The following is a 19,249-nucleotide window of genomic DNA, read 5'->3' as shown; positions in this document are numbered from 1 at the left end:
TCTGTTTCTAGGGAAGCATATTTGGGGACCAGCGCTTGTATTACATAAACATCCTAACGTGGAATCCTATCCTATTTATTTTGTTACCATTTGTAATTTCAATTTGGATGCTTTTCAAATCTTAAGAATTAATATAGGAAGTTTATGTAGTATATTTCACCTTAAGTTTGGCACGAAATGGCAATTTGTCCCATCCATTTTCTAAATGCATGTTATTAATCTTTTTGAATTGATTTATCCGTGCATTTGTTTTACTTTTACAGTTTTTGCTCAAAAGGCATAACTCAATCTTCCAATGAAGCAGCCTTCTTTTAGTTGACGTATACCAGACTTTTCCAGTCATTTAGTCAGTTTAAATCCCATCCCATTATTACAATCGACTGCAGGCTCGCATTCAGATCTGCCTCCATCCAATCAACAACCGATGCATAGAACCAAGGTCCTCGCCCTACATTTAAGAGAAGTCACAATTAAGAAAAGATCTGCAGCTGCTTTCGCTACATTAACGTAATAGCATACGAAAAACATTCAAAACCATTGATATCTATGAATGTACACCTCACACCTCCACCGTTCTCTGTTGGCTGCTCATTGTTTCTGGGACACCACATAAAGCAAACATTTAAATTATCGAGAGACTCTGTCCTACTTCTGACTTGACTCGGATTGACGTTTCTCGTCCTGTGATTCATGACTAGCATTTGGCTCTTTTGACTCGGGCCAGTAAGCAACCCATGCAATGTTATAAAGCTCTTCCGAAGCTTCTCGGACACTGTCATCTCAGTGTATCAAAGACGGTCCACGGTCTCTAGCTCAAAGATGATTTAATATGTCACTAGCACACATGCTGAAGGCCACCTGTACTGTGAAGGGACAGAGAGAGAGTGAAGGAGCGAGACGTGGCATGAATAATAGAGTTTCTTAGAGGTGGGCTTCTCTAGGGAGGGGAAGATGGCTGCACGCTGTGCACAGACATGAATCTTGCCGCCAAAAAGAGCAGTAGTAATGTGTCTGGACGGGCTGCTCGGCGGAAAGCAGTCCGGCTCAGCCAGCACACTCCCGATTTGACTTGATTGCAGCAACTGTTGCCTTACTCCCCTGTTGGGTTGTATTAGTCTTCCAGCTTGCGACATCTCACTGAAGTGTCTTTCAGGATTTAATTCCTACTGATTTTTTTGGCCTTTTTTCACCCCTCTCCAGTTACCACAGAACTTTTTCCTTTTAATTTGATTTTTGTTTTGCCCAGAGCAGTGCAGAACTGTCTAATCACCAATGAAATGTGCTAAAAAAAAGCCACCCTGCTGGTGTAGAGAGTGGTTAGAGATTTGAATAAACCCATTAGGCTAAATATTCAACATTACTTTCCTCCACCACTTGTGCGACTAGCATGAATGATGGCTCAAATTGTGCAACTTGCATCTTTTGAAATGTGGTAGAAAAATAAATGGACATGAGCCATGTCTAGAATGCAGAAATATTCGGTCTTATATGCGAGGATCAGCATACAGCGCGTGAGACAAATTTCGTACCAGAATACTATGTGCGTACTGTAATCGCACCACATGATTTTTGTAACTGCACGTACTTTGTATGCGCAGGTCACATTTGCACATTGAATTTGTTTTGCATGAATCAGTTGTTCCACAAGGTGGCAACCAGAGTTTGGGCAGATTACTTACAAATTGTTATCCATTACATATTACATGATGATAAACTTTAGTTAGTAATGTAATCAAGGTTATTTTAAGTCATTTATTCTGACTACTTTTTAGATTACTATATCTAATTTATTTTAAACTTCCCATTGAACGTATCATATTGAGATAAAAAAGCAAAGATAATTTTTATCATAAAATCCATTAAACCAAACTGGGCTTAATATAAGAACCACAGTGGGTTTGTGAGTTGATTTAAAAAGCTAATCATTAAACACCAAAAATAGAAATATTTAATTTGTTTCCCTGCATGTCAATGTGAGCATTAATGCAAATGTGTTGTTAAATTACTTCCTTAAAGATATTTAAAAAAAATCCTGTCTAAGTGGTTTTGGCTGACAAAAATGTTTGGAAATCCATTTAAAAGAATAATTAGGGAGAATCAATATATTATGATTGATTAGGGATGGGCGATATGGGCTTAAAACTGTATCGCGATATTTCTGGTATTTATTGTGATAACGATATCAATGATGATCATTCAGGGAATCCTGTTTCTTTAGAGAAATTAATTATCGTTCATATTTTTTCCCAAAATAGGCTGTTGTGAGCACTACTGAGTACACGCATAATGTAATGGCTGTTTTGTTCATACTGGAAGCCAGAGAAACTCCACATATACATCGCATAAGTAATACTACACTGTACAGCCCTAACCAAGCCAGTTGCAGATTGTTGAAGGAGCTCCTCATTTAGCGATAAATTCCTCCTCAATTTCACGTCAGTCGCACACAGAAATGTCAATAACTAGACTTTATCGTTATTATCGTGGGAATTTTTACCTGTATATTGCCAATGATAAGATATTACATGTGATCAGTTACTGGCCCAGTTTTTTTTTTTTTTTTTACAGTAGAAACTAAACTAAAGCCCTATTCGCACGGGATTAGTATTACCTGGGGACCATGTGTGATTTTGCTTTCTAGAGCGCATGTGTAAACCGCTAGCAAATACGGTATAATTTGAAAAGAGTACACATTTGACTTTATGCATACGCTAGCGTACACATACAAAAGCGAAGTATACTTTGTGTTTTAGAGAACTGAGGATGAGCTGTTTTGTTCATTTTTAAGGTGCTTTTTTTGTGTGATGATAAGCTGTCTGGTCAGTTTGATCGTATTTTTTCTGCTCTCATAGGTTGTGGTTTCTACAAACATCGCTGAGACGTCCCTTACCATCGATGGCGTGGTGTTTGTAATTGATCCTGGCTTTGCCAAGCAAAAGGTTAGTCTTCTCTCCTCTGCCTCACTTGTCTAATCTCGCCCCATCATCTGTTTCTCTTGCCTCTGAAATCCCCAGATAAACCCAGTGGCGGGGCTCTGACAGCGACTCGAGATGGAAAAGCTAGTTATTTATTCTGCTGACATTTCCCTAGCCCAGCTGCTGCTGTCATACATGTAGTCCAGTCAGAGATGAAGGATGTCTTCGCTTTGGCATATTGCTGTGGTGCAATGGTGTGCATTTATTATTCACACAGCTCTTTCTTTTTCCTTGCACAGGTGTATAACCCTCGCATTCGAGTCGAGTCGCTGCTCGTAACGGCTATTAGTAAGGCTTCGGCCCAGCAGAGAGCCGGTCGTGCTGGACGTACTCGCCCAGGAAAGTGCTTCCGGCTCTACACCGAGAAGGCCTACAAGACTGAGATGCAGGTTTGTGAAACCAATCATAACTGCTGCAGACATCTGGGAAGCGCACTTGTTCTGATTTTATTATACGCCAGTGAAATTGGTTGGAATGTGTTGTGGTCGATCAGCAAATAACCCTGGTTCCTTCAAGTATTTAGTACTTATGGTCACTTCTATCCCCCTTTTTGTACATAGAACATTTTCTTTCTGTGTATCGTCCCTTTTCCTGTCAGGACAACACATACCCTGAGATTCTCAGGTCGAATTTGGGCTCTGTGGTGCTACAGCTCAAGAAGCTTGGTATCGACGACCTAGTGCACTTTGACTTCATGGACCCACCAGGTATGAGTTTTACGAATACTTCCATGAATATCTATATCTGCAATAGACTTCAGCAGAAGATTTAGCTAAATTAAGACCATACAATGAGATAAAGCTGTTGCTTAACACAACATAAAGAAATGACCATAATTTAAAACCTGTAATATTGAGTAGGCACATATTAAAAACACAAACCAGCACTTTTCGTCTAGTCTTGTCACTTTAAAGTATATACTTTTTCTTCACAAAAAGAGAATGTACTTTCAGGGCATATTGGGATGAATTTATTCTCATATACGCATTTCTGTAAAAATGGAAATTAGTTTTTAAGTACATTTTTAAAAAATGCTTGGTATTCACATTTTCTAACGCAATGTCAAAATCTATTTAGCTCTTCTAGTCTTATGCATAGATTGTCCGGGTCATTTTGGAGTATCTGGTGCAGCTTGGGTAAAAAAGTAACCGGACACGGCCTTTTCTAAACTGACTGATATTTCAGAGTCTGGCTTCGCTTTGATCGCGTAATTGCTTTTATGCAGTATGAAGACTGATGTGGACATTCATTAAAAGTGCATGATGGCCAGACTTGTAATCGCTGAATAGTAACGACTGGAACTTTTTCATGTGATTGGCTCATCATCTTTTCTGAAAGGTTCATGACCTAAAAAGATCTCTAAAATTGCCTTAAAAATGTTTAAGCTTGTGTAGAAATCACACGTGTCACACAAATCGTGTGCTTTGAGCATGCAAAATAGTTTGCAACGGTCGTGATCTGACGTCATGCTCTGCAGCATCTTTTTAAAACCTTAAATTCAACACATAACAAATTATAATAATGTAAATATATACAATCTACTCCAGTGCTTTCCTGCAATCTTTCCTGCAGCGCAGCAGTTTTAAATTTGTTCTTTTAATTCAGTTACGAGGTGGAGATGTTCAAAAAGTATCGACACATAAATCACTTCAAGTTTTAGATTTAAAAATCAACAAATGGCAAATAAATTGATTCTGATTCTAAAATGACTTTTTGTTTTCATAATCATTAAAACAATAACATTACCAATAATGTTTGGATTTTAAATGACAACTTGACTGACAACAGTTCAAATATCTAATGTAAATGTTCAAACAAAGCTATAATATATAATATATATAAAGCCTCACATTTCAGACTGTAAATAAAGAATGATAATTGATTAAATGATTATAGGCTATGCATTTTATCTGCTCCATGAATAATTCTAGATAACTTATCTGAATTGTTTAAATGTGTAGAATCCACATAAGCTTGTTTTTCATCAGGCGGTCAATTTACAGCAGGGCATGCAAATTCGGTCAGTTTTTGGCCAGACAGAAACTGCTGCACACAGGCTGAATGTAAATATAAGTCTCTAAGTTCACTCTCTGACAGCAGGTGGCGCTTTATATGGAAAAGCTGAATTACAGCTGTTTCCTGTAAACTCCATGAACAAAGCAGTATTGTGTTTAAGAACACTTGCTTTAGGTATTACATGGAGCGAAGATGAAAACAAAATGCCATTGAATCGTTTCTGAAGACAGTCAGAACCTTCAGAGGTACATTCATATAATTAATTAATTCATATATTAATTTGTATAATTCCCTCAGCACTCTTTTAAAACCTCCCAGCTTTTCCGCCCTATTTTCACTCAAAAGGAAACTACTCTGCTGCTGTGCGCTCGTGAGACTGTTAAACTTAAAACTGTGCTTTATGCTGGACAGCATTTATTTATCGTGAGTTGTTCAAATCGTGGTAATCGAATGCGGTTTTAATGATAATTAAAATATGAAACGGTAATACTAACCGTGGGGAATTTTTATCATGATTTATCGTCAAACCGGTAATCGTTACATCAGTTCTTCTGGATTTAGTCTGTCTCAGTTTCTTCATGTCACTCCAGACAGACTGGCTGTTATCAGACACAAATCTCACTGCATTATTACAGTTAATGGCATAATTAATGTTTGGAAATGTAAACCGATATTTCCTACTGACACACTACAGCAAAAGATAGAAAGAACTTAAATGCACTCAATCAGACACACAAATGAAAAAACAGCAGGGTTTTATATTGCTGAATGAAGCCATTTGGCTGGTGGCATTTACCAAATGCTTGCTTATACTTCACTTTAAAACCCCTTTAGCTTTCTCTCATTTTGCCTTCAGTTAACACATTGGCACGTTCCCTGCTTTAGTTTATTTCTGATGTGTTGTCCACATGTATAAATGACTTTTTCCAGCTGGGTTCATTGCATGTTACTTATACTTAATTTTTGCCTCAAACGTATTACTTGCCTTAGCACGAGTAATGCAACATCCCTTCAAAACAAATAGAAAAAGTATGTCTGATAAACCAGATCAATACGCGTTCATAATAACAGACTGACCGCTGGCCTTTTATTTTTTTTAAACAAAGTTTTCCTGACTCATTGGTAAAGACAGCCACAGTCTTTGATCCTATTCAACAAACTCCTCCAAACCTTAGGCAATGTACATTTTCAGTTAACATGCAACTGGTCATTAGAGCCAAACTCTCTAGAGACAAAGGTCAGTAATTGAATTTGTTGGTGTGTGACTAGTGTTGATGCATTAAGTAGAGGTTCCTCCCTGTAATTGAATTAGTGGCACTGCAGTTTGGAACTGCTTGCATGTCAGATGAAAAATTAGCCCCCTTTGTCTTGAGTTAAAAGTTACTTGTCCAGGAGACCACAGCCACAATGTTTTCACTGCAAGAAAATGGCTTTCATTATGTGCATTTTTGTAAATAAAGTATCACAATTACTTTTTCCTCATGCTTGGGGTTAGATTTGAAAAATCAAACTAAAACCCAATTACCGTATTGACCCGAATATAAGAGTTTTTTTTCTTGGAAATACATCTGAAAAATACATCTTATATTCAGGGCCTAGACTTTGACATGTCAATAATACACCCACAACAATAGGTATACGCATATAACGAGTGTGCCATGAAATGAGTAAGATAGCGAGTTAAAACAAAATAAAAAACAAAATGCTTACAGCGGCATGAGTCGTGCATGTCATGTTACCTGTATTTGTCCGAAGTGCTCAAGTGGGTGTGAAGGATGCAAGTGTGTGTAATACCTTTGATTACCCAATGAGAGACACAACATATTGGTGTAAAAATGCAAGCGCTTTAGTTACATTTTGATTTTTACTACTTTGCACTTCTAGATGCCTCTTCAGACGTTCCTGTAAGACAATTTAATTGTGGTGCTTGTAATTAAGTGATAAGCAGTTGCAAAATTTTACAAAATTCACATGCTCATCTCTGAACCAATACAGTGTGCAACACTTTACATTTTACTACCAAATTATATATTTCACTGGGAGGTTTTCCTCGATCTCGTGATTTCATAATATGGGAATAGTGGTATAATCTTAGCCTGTAATACTGCTCTAAAGTCTGAATTTAGTGTTTGTTAAGGGCCTAAAGTTGGGACAGTCTTGCACATTTAGTACAACATTAAGATCATTTATAAAACTATATATGCATAAATAATTGCAATTTATAAATATAAAATTTAAATTTTGAAGTGTGAAGTTATTTCAGAAGTGAAATAAACCTTAATTCATAAGGAATCCTTGGTCACACACCTGATTTACTGCTTATTAATATTTAATAAGGTTAAGTTTAGGTGTATGGGGTGGATTAAGGGATCGAAAATATGGTCAAGCAGAATAAGGCAATGCTCTTTCTTAACTTTAGGACGACCCCACAGCTGTCCTAACTTCAAAATTATTTGAAAGCTAACGGAAAAAACGCTTTCTCAAAAAAAAACTGTGCTGTCCGACAATGGTATTACATTTATTAATAGTTGAAAATGAAAAACTAGGATGTGAAGGACCTTGAAGATGTTATATTTTGATGACAAAAAACGTATAAGTACAGACTGCCGCACAACATATTACAGTTAGCACAGGAACGGCAACCAGCATTATAGAGACCAACAAAAGTGTCATGGAGCATTACTGGTTGTAGTGCAAGTGACTAATGCCTTACGTTTTTTTGCAAACGGCGATTTTCAAAGTGAAGTAGCTTTTGTTTACCGCATCAGCAGTGTTGGTTGCTTGATAACAGACCTGAGAGTGGATTGTCGAGCTTGATTATACCATTTAAGATTTCCTAACTAGAGATAAGATACTATTTTGTAAGATAGGATAAGAATCCCAAATCAAGTTAGGATTTGCTTCTGTAATACGAATTTGCGAAAAAACCTAATTTAACACATCACATCTTAAGTTAAGACCTAAGATAAGAAACTTTCTGTAATACGCCCCCAGGCCCCACAACAGGCCTAAACCAGCACAAACACTCACTAAACACACTACTAAACTAAATATTGTCTAATTATTGTCATTGACAAAATTTCACCCTCCTTCCCCCAAAATCCCCCCCCCCCAATATTACACGCCTTCACTCTAAATGCCTGTAAGCTCCTTTAGTATTTTCCTGTTTAGTTTCTCATTTCAATTTCATGTATCATAATATATATTTTTTCTGCTAGCTCCTGAGACCCTAATGCGAGCCCTGGAGCTGTTGAACTATCTGGCGGCGCTGAATGACGACGGTGACCTGACGGAGCTGGGCTCCATGATGGCTGAGTTCCCTCTCGACCCCCAGCTAGCCAAGATGGTCATCGCCAGCTGCGACTTCAACTGCTCCAATGAGATCCTGTCCATCACCGCAATGCTATCAGGTAGTACATGCTCACATACACACGACCCTTGGAGTAGTCTAATGGACTATGAAATATTAATTCTTTGTAGCTCACTCATTATCGATTAGCAGAGCAAATAATGTTAGTCTTCTGTTTTATTGTCTACTTATTGTCTACTAATTTCAAGTTGCCAACCAAGTTAATCGTAATGGTTGCTTAAACAAACAGTCTGCTTATGCGTTTAGCTGCTTGGCTGAAGCCATTATCTAGAACGACTCTCAAAGGTAGTGCTCACAAACAGTCCAGTCTCTTAATGTGTCACACTGTAAGACTGCCAAATCAGAATGGCGCTTAAAGCTATTAAATGTCTGATACAGAGGGGTGGGGGAGAGAAGGACATAGGATATGATCGCTTTCTAGCGCTTAAGAGGTTCAGGCTTTGTCCATGCTAGGCTGCAGATCAACCTAAACTCAAACATTTGAACCTCACTTATTCCTAATTACACTGAAAAAATATTTAGGTCTAAATTCAAGATTTATGTTTTTGAATTGCTGGTAGAATTTCTGTCTATAAACTTAATGTGATGCAAATTTGTCACAGTAACCAGATTTATATATTTATCAAGAAATCCAATTTGTTTCAATCTCCTGCATTTCAGCTAATTGAATATTGCTTGTTAAACAGCTAGCCAAATTTTAACCATGCTTTTGTATTAAAATTGAATAAATGTAGTAGTTTGCAGTTGATTCGAAGCAATTTGAATAAACACATTTTGAAAATATTTGCATACAGTATTTAAAGAATCCTAATAATCTGCTGTTATTTGAGTGCAGAAATCTGACATGTTTCTTACCCATTTTATGTATGTATGATTGGCAAATATGCATCCAGTAATTTAATTTGATAGTTAAAAATGTGTTCGTCACATCGGAAAGATGGTATTTGAGTTAAACTAAAGTGAAAGTCACAGCAAAGTGTGTCAGTGAGATAACCTTTCAGATGCAATGGATGTAGCATCTGTATTGACAAACTTGTTGAAATAAATTCAGTTATTTTGTATACAGTACTATATAAAAAAATTGCAAAATACGACTATCGTACAAGTAGACTATTAAAAAAGTTTCGATTTACAGATCCTTCATAACGATTTTATTCAGAGGTGTGTTTAACTGATGCATTTAAAAAGTATCTCCTAAAAGTATTAGATTTTTTAAAAACCATACCAATGAGCATTGTTTATGCATTGTTTAAGTTTGAAAATAGGGATGCACGATATTATCGGACTGATATTGGAATCGGACTATAACGGCTTTAAATGTAAAGATTTTATCGGCATGGGCCGATATGAAAAAACTATGCCGATATGTCTTGCCGATAAGAGGATTATGTTAACTCACATGTGCTCAGGGTGTGCTAGTGATTAGATTTTGGATCGCTGTATTTTAATCTGTGAAAGCACCTACAGATTGATGCGTTCGGTGTGTGATAGAGTAAACAGTAATGGCCTCCCCCGGGTCCTAATGCCCACTCAGTAAGGAGTTTTAATCTGTAGGGGGCGCAGTTGGCCTACTTCAAATTAAATTAAAAGTAAAATAGCCAACACAAATAACATTTTAGACTGTTTCTGATTAAATAAAGCAGTAATTGATGTCATAAAATGAGTATGTTTTGATTTAAAGGTCAGAAGCTATAGCTTACATGAAAAAAAATCACAATCATAACACCTGTAAATTAAATAATTTTATATATTCTTTCATTAATGTGTAATGTTTTATTTTTAAACAGTTCTAAAAGATTTTCTGAATTTTTACAACTTTTGCTTTAGACCATCTAGAAATGTTAAATCTTAAAATAAAATGTTAGGGTTAACACTGCATCTTTCTGGGGGGAAAATGCAGCGATTGATATAGTTTATTTATAGTTATTTTCAAAGCTTCAATGTACTGTCAAAAAAACGTTCATTTTTTTTTTCATTTAATTCTAACAAATAAGTTCTTGTTAAAACCAACCAAAATTAAAAATGTTTTGCTTATTTCTGCACAGAAGAGACTTGTTTCCAAACCAAAAGGAAATATATCGGTATCGGCCAAAATGAGTTGACGCATATTGGCATATCGGTTATCGGCAAAACTCAAATATCGTGCATCCCTATTTAAAAATCTTGCTTATTTCTGTAGAAATGGTACATTGCTATCTTGTGCAAATGGGTTTAAATGTGTCATTTGAAAAATTAGTGCTCATAAACAGCTGTTGAGACAGCACTTTTGAAATAAAAGGAGTAGAGGCTTGGACCCGGAAACGGCATTCCTTGTGTCATGACCTAACAAGCGGATTATGACTTCCCAATTTCCTTCAACACACTAAAATTGTGCAATTCAGATGCATAAATCCTAAATTCAGGCCTAAATATTTTGAGGGCATGCATTGTAAATGAACACGCGTAACGTCAATTGACTGACTCCCAGGAGACCCAAAGTGTAACTTAATTTGTGCAGCCGCAGTTCCTCTCTTCCAGAAAGGCAAATCAAAAGCTGAGAGAATCGTCTCTCCCCCCACCCCATCCTACCATTTGGTGTAGCGTATCCTGTGCCGTGCTCTAGCCTCAGAACTAGGCCTTGTGTCCTGTCTGGGTGAACGCTCGACTCATCCCTATGGGCGGCTATGTTGGGGCCCATACCAACCTTGTTTAGTCCCACAGTGCTTTGTGCGGCCCACCGAAGCTAAGAAGGCAGCCGACGAGTCCAAAATGAGGTTCGCCCACATTGACGGGGACCACCTGACCTTGCTCAACGTCTACCACGCCTTCAAACAGAGTATGTATACATGACACACACACGCATGCACACACACACACATTTGGATCTTGTGCTCATGTGAGATGACTCCCTCCACCCGTTTTTAATTAGCCTAATTGCCTAAATCTATTACAACTAATTTCAGGTTGTTTTTGTAGGTGGCCAAAAATCGTAATTTGTTTCATCAAAATCGGTGCCTGTGAGGCAGCGGCTATTGAAACTGTTCTGAAAGGCACAGCGACTTGCGTGCAGTTCATTCATCATGTCAGCTTCCATATTTTCTCCCAAACTCCCATGGGGTTTCTCGCACCTCACTGGTTTTATCTAGTACTCAGTCCTCATATGAAGCATGCTAACAGTCAGGAGAGGATGTTGTTTATGTGAGGCTGACAAGTTTCATGTTAAAGTATTTTGATTTGTTGCTGCAAAAAAATTTGCGCTTAATTTTTTTATAATAGAATTTTTTCTATTGCACCATTCAAAAGAAATATGTTAATCTGTCATCATGTATCAACACAAGATAGCAGATTAACATTTATTTTGAATGGTGCTATAGAAAAAAAGTCTGTATTAGTCCTTAGATGAGTAAATGGAAATGGGATGATCTGCCCGCTGATTAGATTTAAAAACATTGACTGAAGAGTTCAGAGTTGTAACCAATAGGTTTAAATGATTAGTTATAGGTATTATCTTTAATCTGGATCTAAAACCTCTAAATTAGTGTTAGATTACAAAATGAATTAGTTTAGATAACCTTGAGGGACAAAACAGCGTTGACATTCATTGTATTTTTTTTCACCCTTTAGCAGGAAACCTTTAGTTTTGAAATCCATTTCTAGTATAACTGGGAAAAACCTTGGCCAAAGCTGGCCATATAGGGTTGCAAATTTTCAAAAGAAATATCCACTCTTTTTTATACACCAAGTGAATGTTAACACGATTCAGCACACAAATGTATTTGGAAAATGTATTCCAACCAGTTAGGATACAATCATGAAAATTACGAAATGTCATTGACCAGTTGAATACTGTAATATTCATATCATATTAATCTTAAACTAATAAATAGTTTTATAGGCTCCATAGTTTGATATTTTTGCTATTATTAGAAAAATGGTCTAAACTTTATGTACTTTGAAAATTCCAGAACATCGCTAGACATTTAGAAATAATGTTTGTTTGTTTTTTCCTGACCTGTACTGTCTTCGTAATAAATTTTAGTGTAATTTACTGTTATGTACAGTTTTTACCAACGTTTAGTGAAAATGAGGTATTTAATTGCTTTACTATGCTGATTCTCTGAGGAATACATTTCTTCCAGCTAAATAACAGCATGGGCCAATTGCCGGTATGGTATCGGTATCACAATATTTCTTGCATTCTTAGTTCCAGTAACTAACTTACTACAATAAAGTAACTTAATATAGTATATTACTTATGCATTGCTCTGTCATTGTTGCACGGTATGGATACATTTCTGTGAATTTAAAAAGTGAAGTGCGTAATTTCTTTCCAATGTTGTCTAGTTAATGTCGATGGACAACTATAAGCAAGCCATTTGAAGGTTGATTCCTTCAAAATCATAAACCGTTTTGAGGTGCTTGTGAAACACTGTTCTTTTAGTTTGAACATCCTAACAACATTGACTCAACTTGAGATTGGAGTGGCAATATGTTTGGTCTTCCAGTAGCAGATAAGTGGAGAAGTGTTTGGGAGACCTGTTTAGAAACTGTTTTTTTTTTTTTTTCAAGAAATTGCACACTTCACCTTGAAGCAGCATTTTAAATCAGTGAATTTTTTGTTATTAAACTGCATATTTAGTGTTTTGTAAATTTGTAGATGATTTTGCAGTGCTGGTCAGAGTTCAGATCTGCTTGGTTGTTGCTCTTAAGCTGGTTTTAATGTTTAACCCTTCTGTTTGAAGACCACGAGGCGGTGCAGTGGTGCTATGATAACTTCGTTAACTACCGCTCGCTGATGTCGGCTGATAACGTGCGGCAGCAGCTCTCACGCATCATGGACCGCTTCAACCTGCCGCGACGCAGCACAGAGTTCACCAGCCGAGACTATTACATCAACATCCGCCGCGCTCTCGTCACAGGCTTCTTCATGCAGGTGCGTTTGCCAAAAATATCAATTATTGAACAAAAAAAAACAACCCAGTAAGATTCTTAAGTCCTGCCAAGGTTTTGATTCAGAGTGTTGTAATGTGTGCAATTGTAGATCTCCCTCAATGTTATTGCGCACAGAGATGTGCTTTATGATAAATTGCAATGTCCGTTGCGATATTCCTCTTTATATCCTGTGGAAATGTCCTCAACCCAGAGGCTTAAAACATAATGTGTTGGCATATCAACAGAAAATGGATGTGGCCTTGTGGGTCGCCTGAACTGATCTTGATAAATATGCACTGACTGTGGTTATACCATGTAGAGTTTGCCTGAAGACAGTAATATAAAACTAATTCTGGGTGCTGATTGGTCAGTGTAGTGTTCCCGCTGTATTAAAATGGTCAATATATGAAGCACACCACTTGAATTCACATAACATTTTCATAAAATATTTACTTGAATACCAAAAATGCCAAAGGTATAAATAAAACAGACTATTGGAGTGTATTTTTATAAGAAAATTTCAGTTTGTTACTTATGGATGCCCGTTTTTGCCACAGGGTATAAGTAAAGGTAATTGCAACATTTTATCACATAATTTGGACTTTTGTTTCTTGTAATTCTTAGAAAAAAGGCAGAATTTTGAGATAAAACTTAAAATAAGGTAAATAAAAAAGGCAATTGCAACTTTTGCAAAGTTTTCTTTGAAGTTCTGAGAAAAAAATCAGATATCTTGTAATTCAGAGTGTTTATCTAACGACTCTGTTTTTTGTTTCTGCCACGAAATAAAACCATGTACTTATGACTTTTTTCTCTATTCTATTTTTATTTGTTTTTGCTATTATGACTATATTTTTATTTTGTGGCTTTTTTTAGGGGATTGCGAGAAAAAAAGTCAAATTTGTGAGATGTATACTCAAAATTGCAAAGTGGAAAAGTTAGGGATTACCTTTATTTTTTGATTCCATAGTTTAAACACTATTTTTAGCCATTTCTGAGTGAAAATGGTTTCAAAGAAAATGATACACCAGTTTTTTTTTTTCCAAAATGTACTCGAATCAGCAATTCTGTATTGTTAATGCAGTCTCAGCTGAAGGTTTGTCAAGACCGTAACACCCTTTGACCATTTATTTATTATAATAAAACAGCCTTCAGTGATCATATCACTTTAGGTAATACTTAGTCCACTGTATTTTCCTAAACTAAAACACATCTAGTTTTAAAGCAAAGCTTGATTTTCTCCCTTTATTCTCCTCTGTCTGAATTAAACGTTACTGTGTCTGTTGGGGATACAGGATCACTGAAGCTTGCTAATATATAATGCATGGCTTTTTATCGAAATGTGACCGTTTAAACGCACACAAGAAATCAAGGCAAATTTAGTCCGGCGTAGAGAAAATAAATGACGTTTTTATTGAGTCGCTCTCTGGGAGGGGGTTCCCGAAACAAGCGACCTGACTAGTTGAATTACTCCATTAATATTGAAATATTTGTCAACATTAACCTTTACCGGTGAGACAAGTTTGCGCCTTAGTGTATGAATTACCGGGCGCTCTGTTGCCAACGTCTCTGTTTGAGTCGGCTGTTTATTGAGACTGATTGCCCAGGTTAATCTCGACATCCTTACGGCGTCTGAAGAAACGTTTGGTTGGCTCGTGGTTGATTTATTCGTTAATTTGCGTCTCTGGTGTTATCAGGTTGCTCACCTGGAGCGCACCGGCCACTATCTCACGGTGAAGGACAACCAGGTGGTCCAGTTGCACCCTTCCACCGTACTGGACCACAAGCCCGAGTGGGTTCTCTATAATGAGTTTGTGCTGACCACCAAGAACTACATCCGCACCTGCACTGATATCAAGCCCGAATGGTAAGCTGAAACATGCAAATGCATTGAATTTGTTTGTGCGTTGTTGGCAAATGCCTCTGCAACAAAGAAAGCAAAAACCAAGCAAACATTCTGCGTATCTTCTCATCCTTCAGGCTGGTGAAAGTCGCCCCTCAGTACTACGAAATGGGCAACTTCCCTCAATGTGAGGCTAAGAGGCAACTGGAGCGCATCGTTGCTAAACTTCAAACCAAGGAGTATTCTCAATACTAAACCTGCACAACGGTGTAAGGACTGTACGTTTTGAATTATGCGCTGTGCAATGCTTCTGATGTTGTACATCGTCATACGTCGACATTTAGGTTTCCATCTGTTTCGTTTTCTGTTTTGATTTGTCATCAAGATATAATAATTTTTTTTATAACTCTTTGCTCCCGCCACCGCCGTGTGTTTTGGCACCTGGTGAAAGCATATTGTTTAATTGGTCACTCTAGGCACTAAGGATTGGTTGGGAGCAAATGCTTAACAGGGATAAACACCATCAACTGTTTTTGCATGAGCATTCATGTGGATGTTGACATTCCTTATCGACATTGAGAACTTCCTGCTATGTTATTGAGTAGAAAAGTCCCTGTTTATTCTCTAAAGGAGCTTTTACTTCAATAATAAATTACCTTGATATCAGTCATGCTCAAGTTCATTCTTTTTGTTGACTCTGTTATACAAATGGTTAACTTGCAAGTATAGGTCCTAAATTACACAAATGCATTCACAGCTTAGGAGTTAGGACTTATCAAAATAAAATAGCATAGTATGTTTATTATTAGTTTAGTTAGAGAGATACTGAATGTAAGTTCTGCTCAGCCATTATTTCTGTAAATTGCTTAATAAATTAATGTAGTAGTACAAGAGTGGTCATCTTTGTTAGGGTTGAGATGATGGCAGTCATGTTAATGTGTTCATTTATGAGGTTAATTGCATGTTTAACCGCATTAATTTTTTAATCATATTCACCCAATTTAGGATTCCAACAGTTTCCTTCTTTTCGTCTGATTTCTAAAGACTGGTTGAAGAAATACTTAAAGGGGTCATATGACGATGCTAAAAATAACATTATTTGGTGTAATGCAATGTGTTTACGTGATTAAACTAGGTATTGCAGTCCAAATTCTAAATATTGGAGATGTTTTTTTCACCCGGCCCCTCCTCCAAAGTAGGGCTCGGTGAGAGTTGGACTTGTAACCTGAAGGTTGTGGGTTCGAGTCTCAGGTCCGGCAGGGATTGTAGGTGGGGGAGTGAATAACCAGCGCTCTCTCCACCCTCAATACCATGACTGAGGTGAGACCCTTTGGAAACACACAGCTTCTCCATGACATGGTGGCGGCATTGACAATACTACAGCAAGAATAAAAGTTATGCCTCTTTTCTCTATGTAAGCATTTGGGTGGTGTTATGCAAATCTTCCCACATCCTGATATGTGGGGCATGTTTAAATGAGGTGTTTTAGGGGGCGTGGCAGTCTTAACTTTATGGATCTTATATATGCACAAACAGCAACGCTCCAAAAGCACAGGAAAACTTGAAATCGCATCATATGACCCCTTTAAAGAATAGAGGTTTTAGCTGTTTGATAAACACACAACAATCTGGGCACTTGTTTATCTGTTAATGATGGAGAAAAAATCTGAAACCCAATGAGACTCGAGGCCTGTTCAGACCAAGAACGATAATTATAAACATAATAAAGATATAGTTGTAAAAATCGTTCTCCGTATTAAAGAATAGAGTCCACACCGCAACTATAATGAGAAAGGCACATATTGTTGGAATCACTTTCAGAATGATTTTTTTCCAGCTGATGAACGATAAAAATATTGACAGCCAATCATTATCAACCTGCTGACACAAGCTCGAGAATTTAAAGAGGTAGATGAGCATGCGCTGGGAATAAACAGACAATATCTTCTGTTGGTGTGGATGATAATATCTTTATAGTTATAGTTCTTGGTGTGAACGGGCCTCAAGTCATTTGACTGCCCTGTATGGTAAAATCAAAAAAGCTAAAAATAGATTTTGATGGATTATTGTAAATTTTCATTGCTAAGCCAAATGTAATGATAATACTTGAGCAATTAGCCATCTGGGGCCCGTTTCAGAAAGGAGGTTAAGTGAAAAGTGAAAAAGTATGTTAACCCTGAAATCAGGGAAACTGGTTTTCCGTTTCAAAATGGGAGATTTGTCAAACCCGGGAAAGCAGGGCATATCAAGCCCGTTTCTGAAAGAGAGGTCATTTATACTCTGAGTCAGAGTCAGTCCTCTGTGAACCTAAACCCAGAGTTTCTGCCCGTCTCCTCCCCCTTTTTAAAGTGTAAGCGATGTTTTAATACATCATTCATTCACGCTGCAAAATTGCTTTTCTTACCGAGTATTTTTTTTGTCTTAAGTTAAGATGCAAATTCTTAAGTTAAGATGCATTTTCTATAGATGAAAAATTATCTATATATTTAGTCTTGTAAAAATATAAAATTATTCTCCATGGGGTAAGAAAAATTATCTTAATGCAAACGGAAACAAGAATATGCTATTTTTAATTTCTTACCCCATTGCCAGATAATTGGGAAAATAAAATAATAAATCACTTAAATATTTGTTTCCCTTCATGGAAACCAGACTAAATACCTTATTTATGTTATTGTATTTTTATTTAATTTTTTTTTACACCGTATTCATGTGCATAGTTATTTGAGCGGTACCATTTTAAATGGTAGTTTTCTTCAAAACATCGGAGATGCAGAGCACATAAGTCCTGTATACAGATTTTAAGGAAAGTGTGCATCGCTCTCACGCTCTTTCTGAGAATGTTTTCCTGGGCACAAATCCGTCAAAGACACAAATCCGGGTTTCACAGGACTGTAGGTCAGTGGTGTAGCAATAGGTTTAAATGAGGCTAATCTGATAAATGATGTTCACTTGATAACATCTTTCTGTGACCTCTGGAAGTAACCCGAAATAATCAGGATTTCCAGTGTGGTTGGATGCATTGATAACAAGCATATCCCCTCCATCGCACCTTCTGAAACTGAAACTGATTACTGTATGGAATGGAAGGATGCCAGATGGAGGGGTAGTGTGAGCCGTAACCACCACCGCAGCTGTTAAATTAACAAATTATTCACAATTATTTGGTCCTCTTTATTTCCTAATACAAACTCGGAGTCAACCTACTCAGAGTTGAGTAAACTAACTCAGTTCAGCTGTTCTGTAACCGAAAACTCAAGAGTTTCCCATCTCAGACTAAGTCAACTCTGAGTTCAAGTTTAAACTCTGAGTTGGTTGAACCTCCTTATTGAAACGGGCCCCTGGTATGCTGTTTGGAGTACAAAATATTGAATGTCTTTTGAAAAATTGAGTATTGTCTGCATTGCGTTTAAAGTCATTCAAGTTAATATTCTAATATTTCTGTTATCTTAATTTGATTGTTTGTCTCATGTTGTGTAAAAGAAATGAAAAGAGGGCACCAGTGTAGTTATTAACTAAAATGATTTTTCCCCCATTAATTGGGATGAAGCTTAAAATAATACCCTCCAGTTCTTTCATGAACCCCAGCTTGTAAAATAATAAAAATGGCAGCACAAAATTATTAAAACTCTACTAATTCTAATAAGTAGTAGTCTTCAAGTAAGCCCCTTAATATGATCTATATCATCACTAGTGGAAGCAATTGACTTTGAAGGTCACCTAAAATGCATGTTATTTGTACATCAGAGTTTGTTGATTCTAATATAAATACACCTCGATATGGAAGGTCAGTTTTGTGAAAGAACCGGAATGAAAAAATAATTGAAGAGCACAAGTCAGAGGATGGATGCAAGTCATTGATTATCCCTTACCCTTGGAGTACAGTTCAATCAATAATTAAGAAATGGAAAGAGTGCGGCTGTCAATGTACCTAGAGAAGGATGTTCTCAAAACCTGAGTGGCCATGCAAGAAGGACACTGGAGACCAAAGAAGGAGTTACAAGCTTCAGTGGCTGAGATTGGAGAGACTGTGGATATGACAACTGTCATCTGGGTGCTTCACCCGTCTCAGCTTTATGGAAGAGTGACAGAGAGAAGCCACTGTTGAAAATGTCATATGACATCTCGGCTGTAGTT

At 37.0% G+C, this 19,249-nt stretch overlaps 1 protein-coding gene across 1 annotated transcript in view; it reads left to right on the top strand.

The window, feature by feature from the left end:
* Window positions 1–16,001, top strand: part of LOC306884425 (ATP-dependent RNA helicase DHX15) — a 35,368-nt gene extending 19,367 nt beyond the window's left edge. Inside the window, exons 7-14 of the mRNA XM_079440259.1 lie at window positions 2,853–2,939; window positions 3,215–3,364; window positions 3,574–3,682; window positions 8,210–8,401; window positions 11,054–11,176; window positions 13,083–13,273; window positions 14,967–15,136; window positions 15,250–16,001. Of these exons, the coding sequence (XP_079296385.1) occupies window positions 2,853–2,939; window positions 3,215–3,364; window positions 3,574–3,682; window positions 8,210–8,401; window positions 11,054–11,176; window positions 13,083–13,273; window positions 14,967–15,136; window positions 15,250–15,367 (1,140 nt within the window). The 3' untranslated portion in view covers window positions 15,368–16,001. The remainder of the gene's footprint in view (window positions 1–2,852; window positions 2,940–3,214; window positions 3,365–3,573; window positions 3,683–8,209; window positions 8,402–11,053; window positions 11,177–13,082; window positions 13,274–14,966; window positions 15,137–15,249) is intronic.
* Window positions 16,002–19,249: the final 3,248 nt, after the last annotated feature.

Source organism: Barbus barbus (assembly GCF_936440315.1).
Source record: "Barbus barbus genome assembly, chromosome: 2".
In the NCBI taxonomy this organism is placed as follows: domain Eukaryota; kingdom Metazoa; phylum Chordata; class Actinopteri; order Cypriniformes; family Cyprinidae; genus Barbus; species Barbus barbus.
This window is presented reverse-complemented; position numbering and strand designations above follow the sequence as displayed.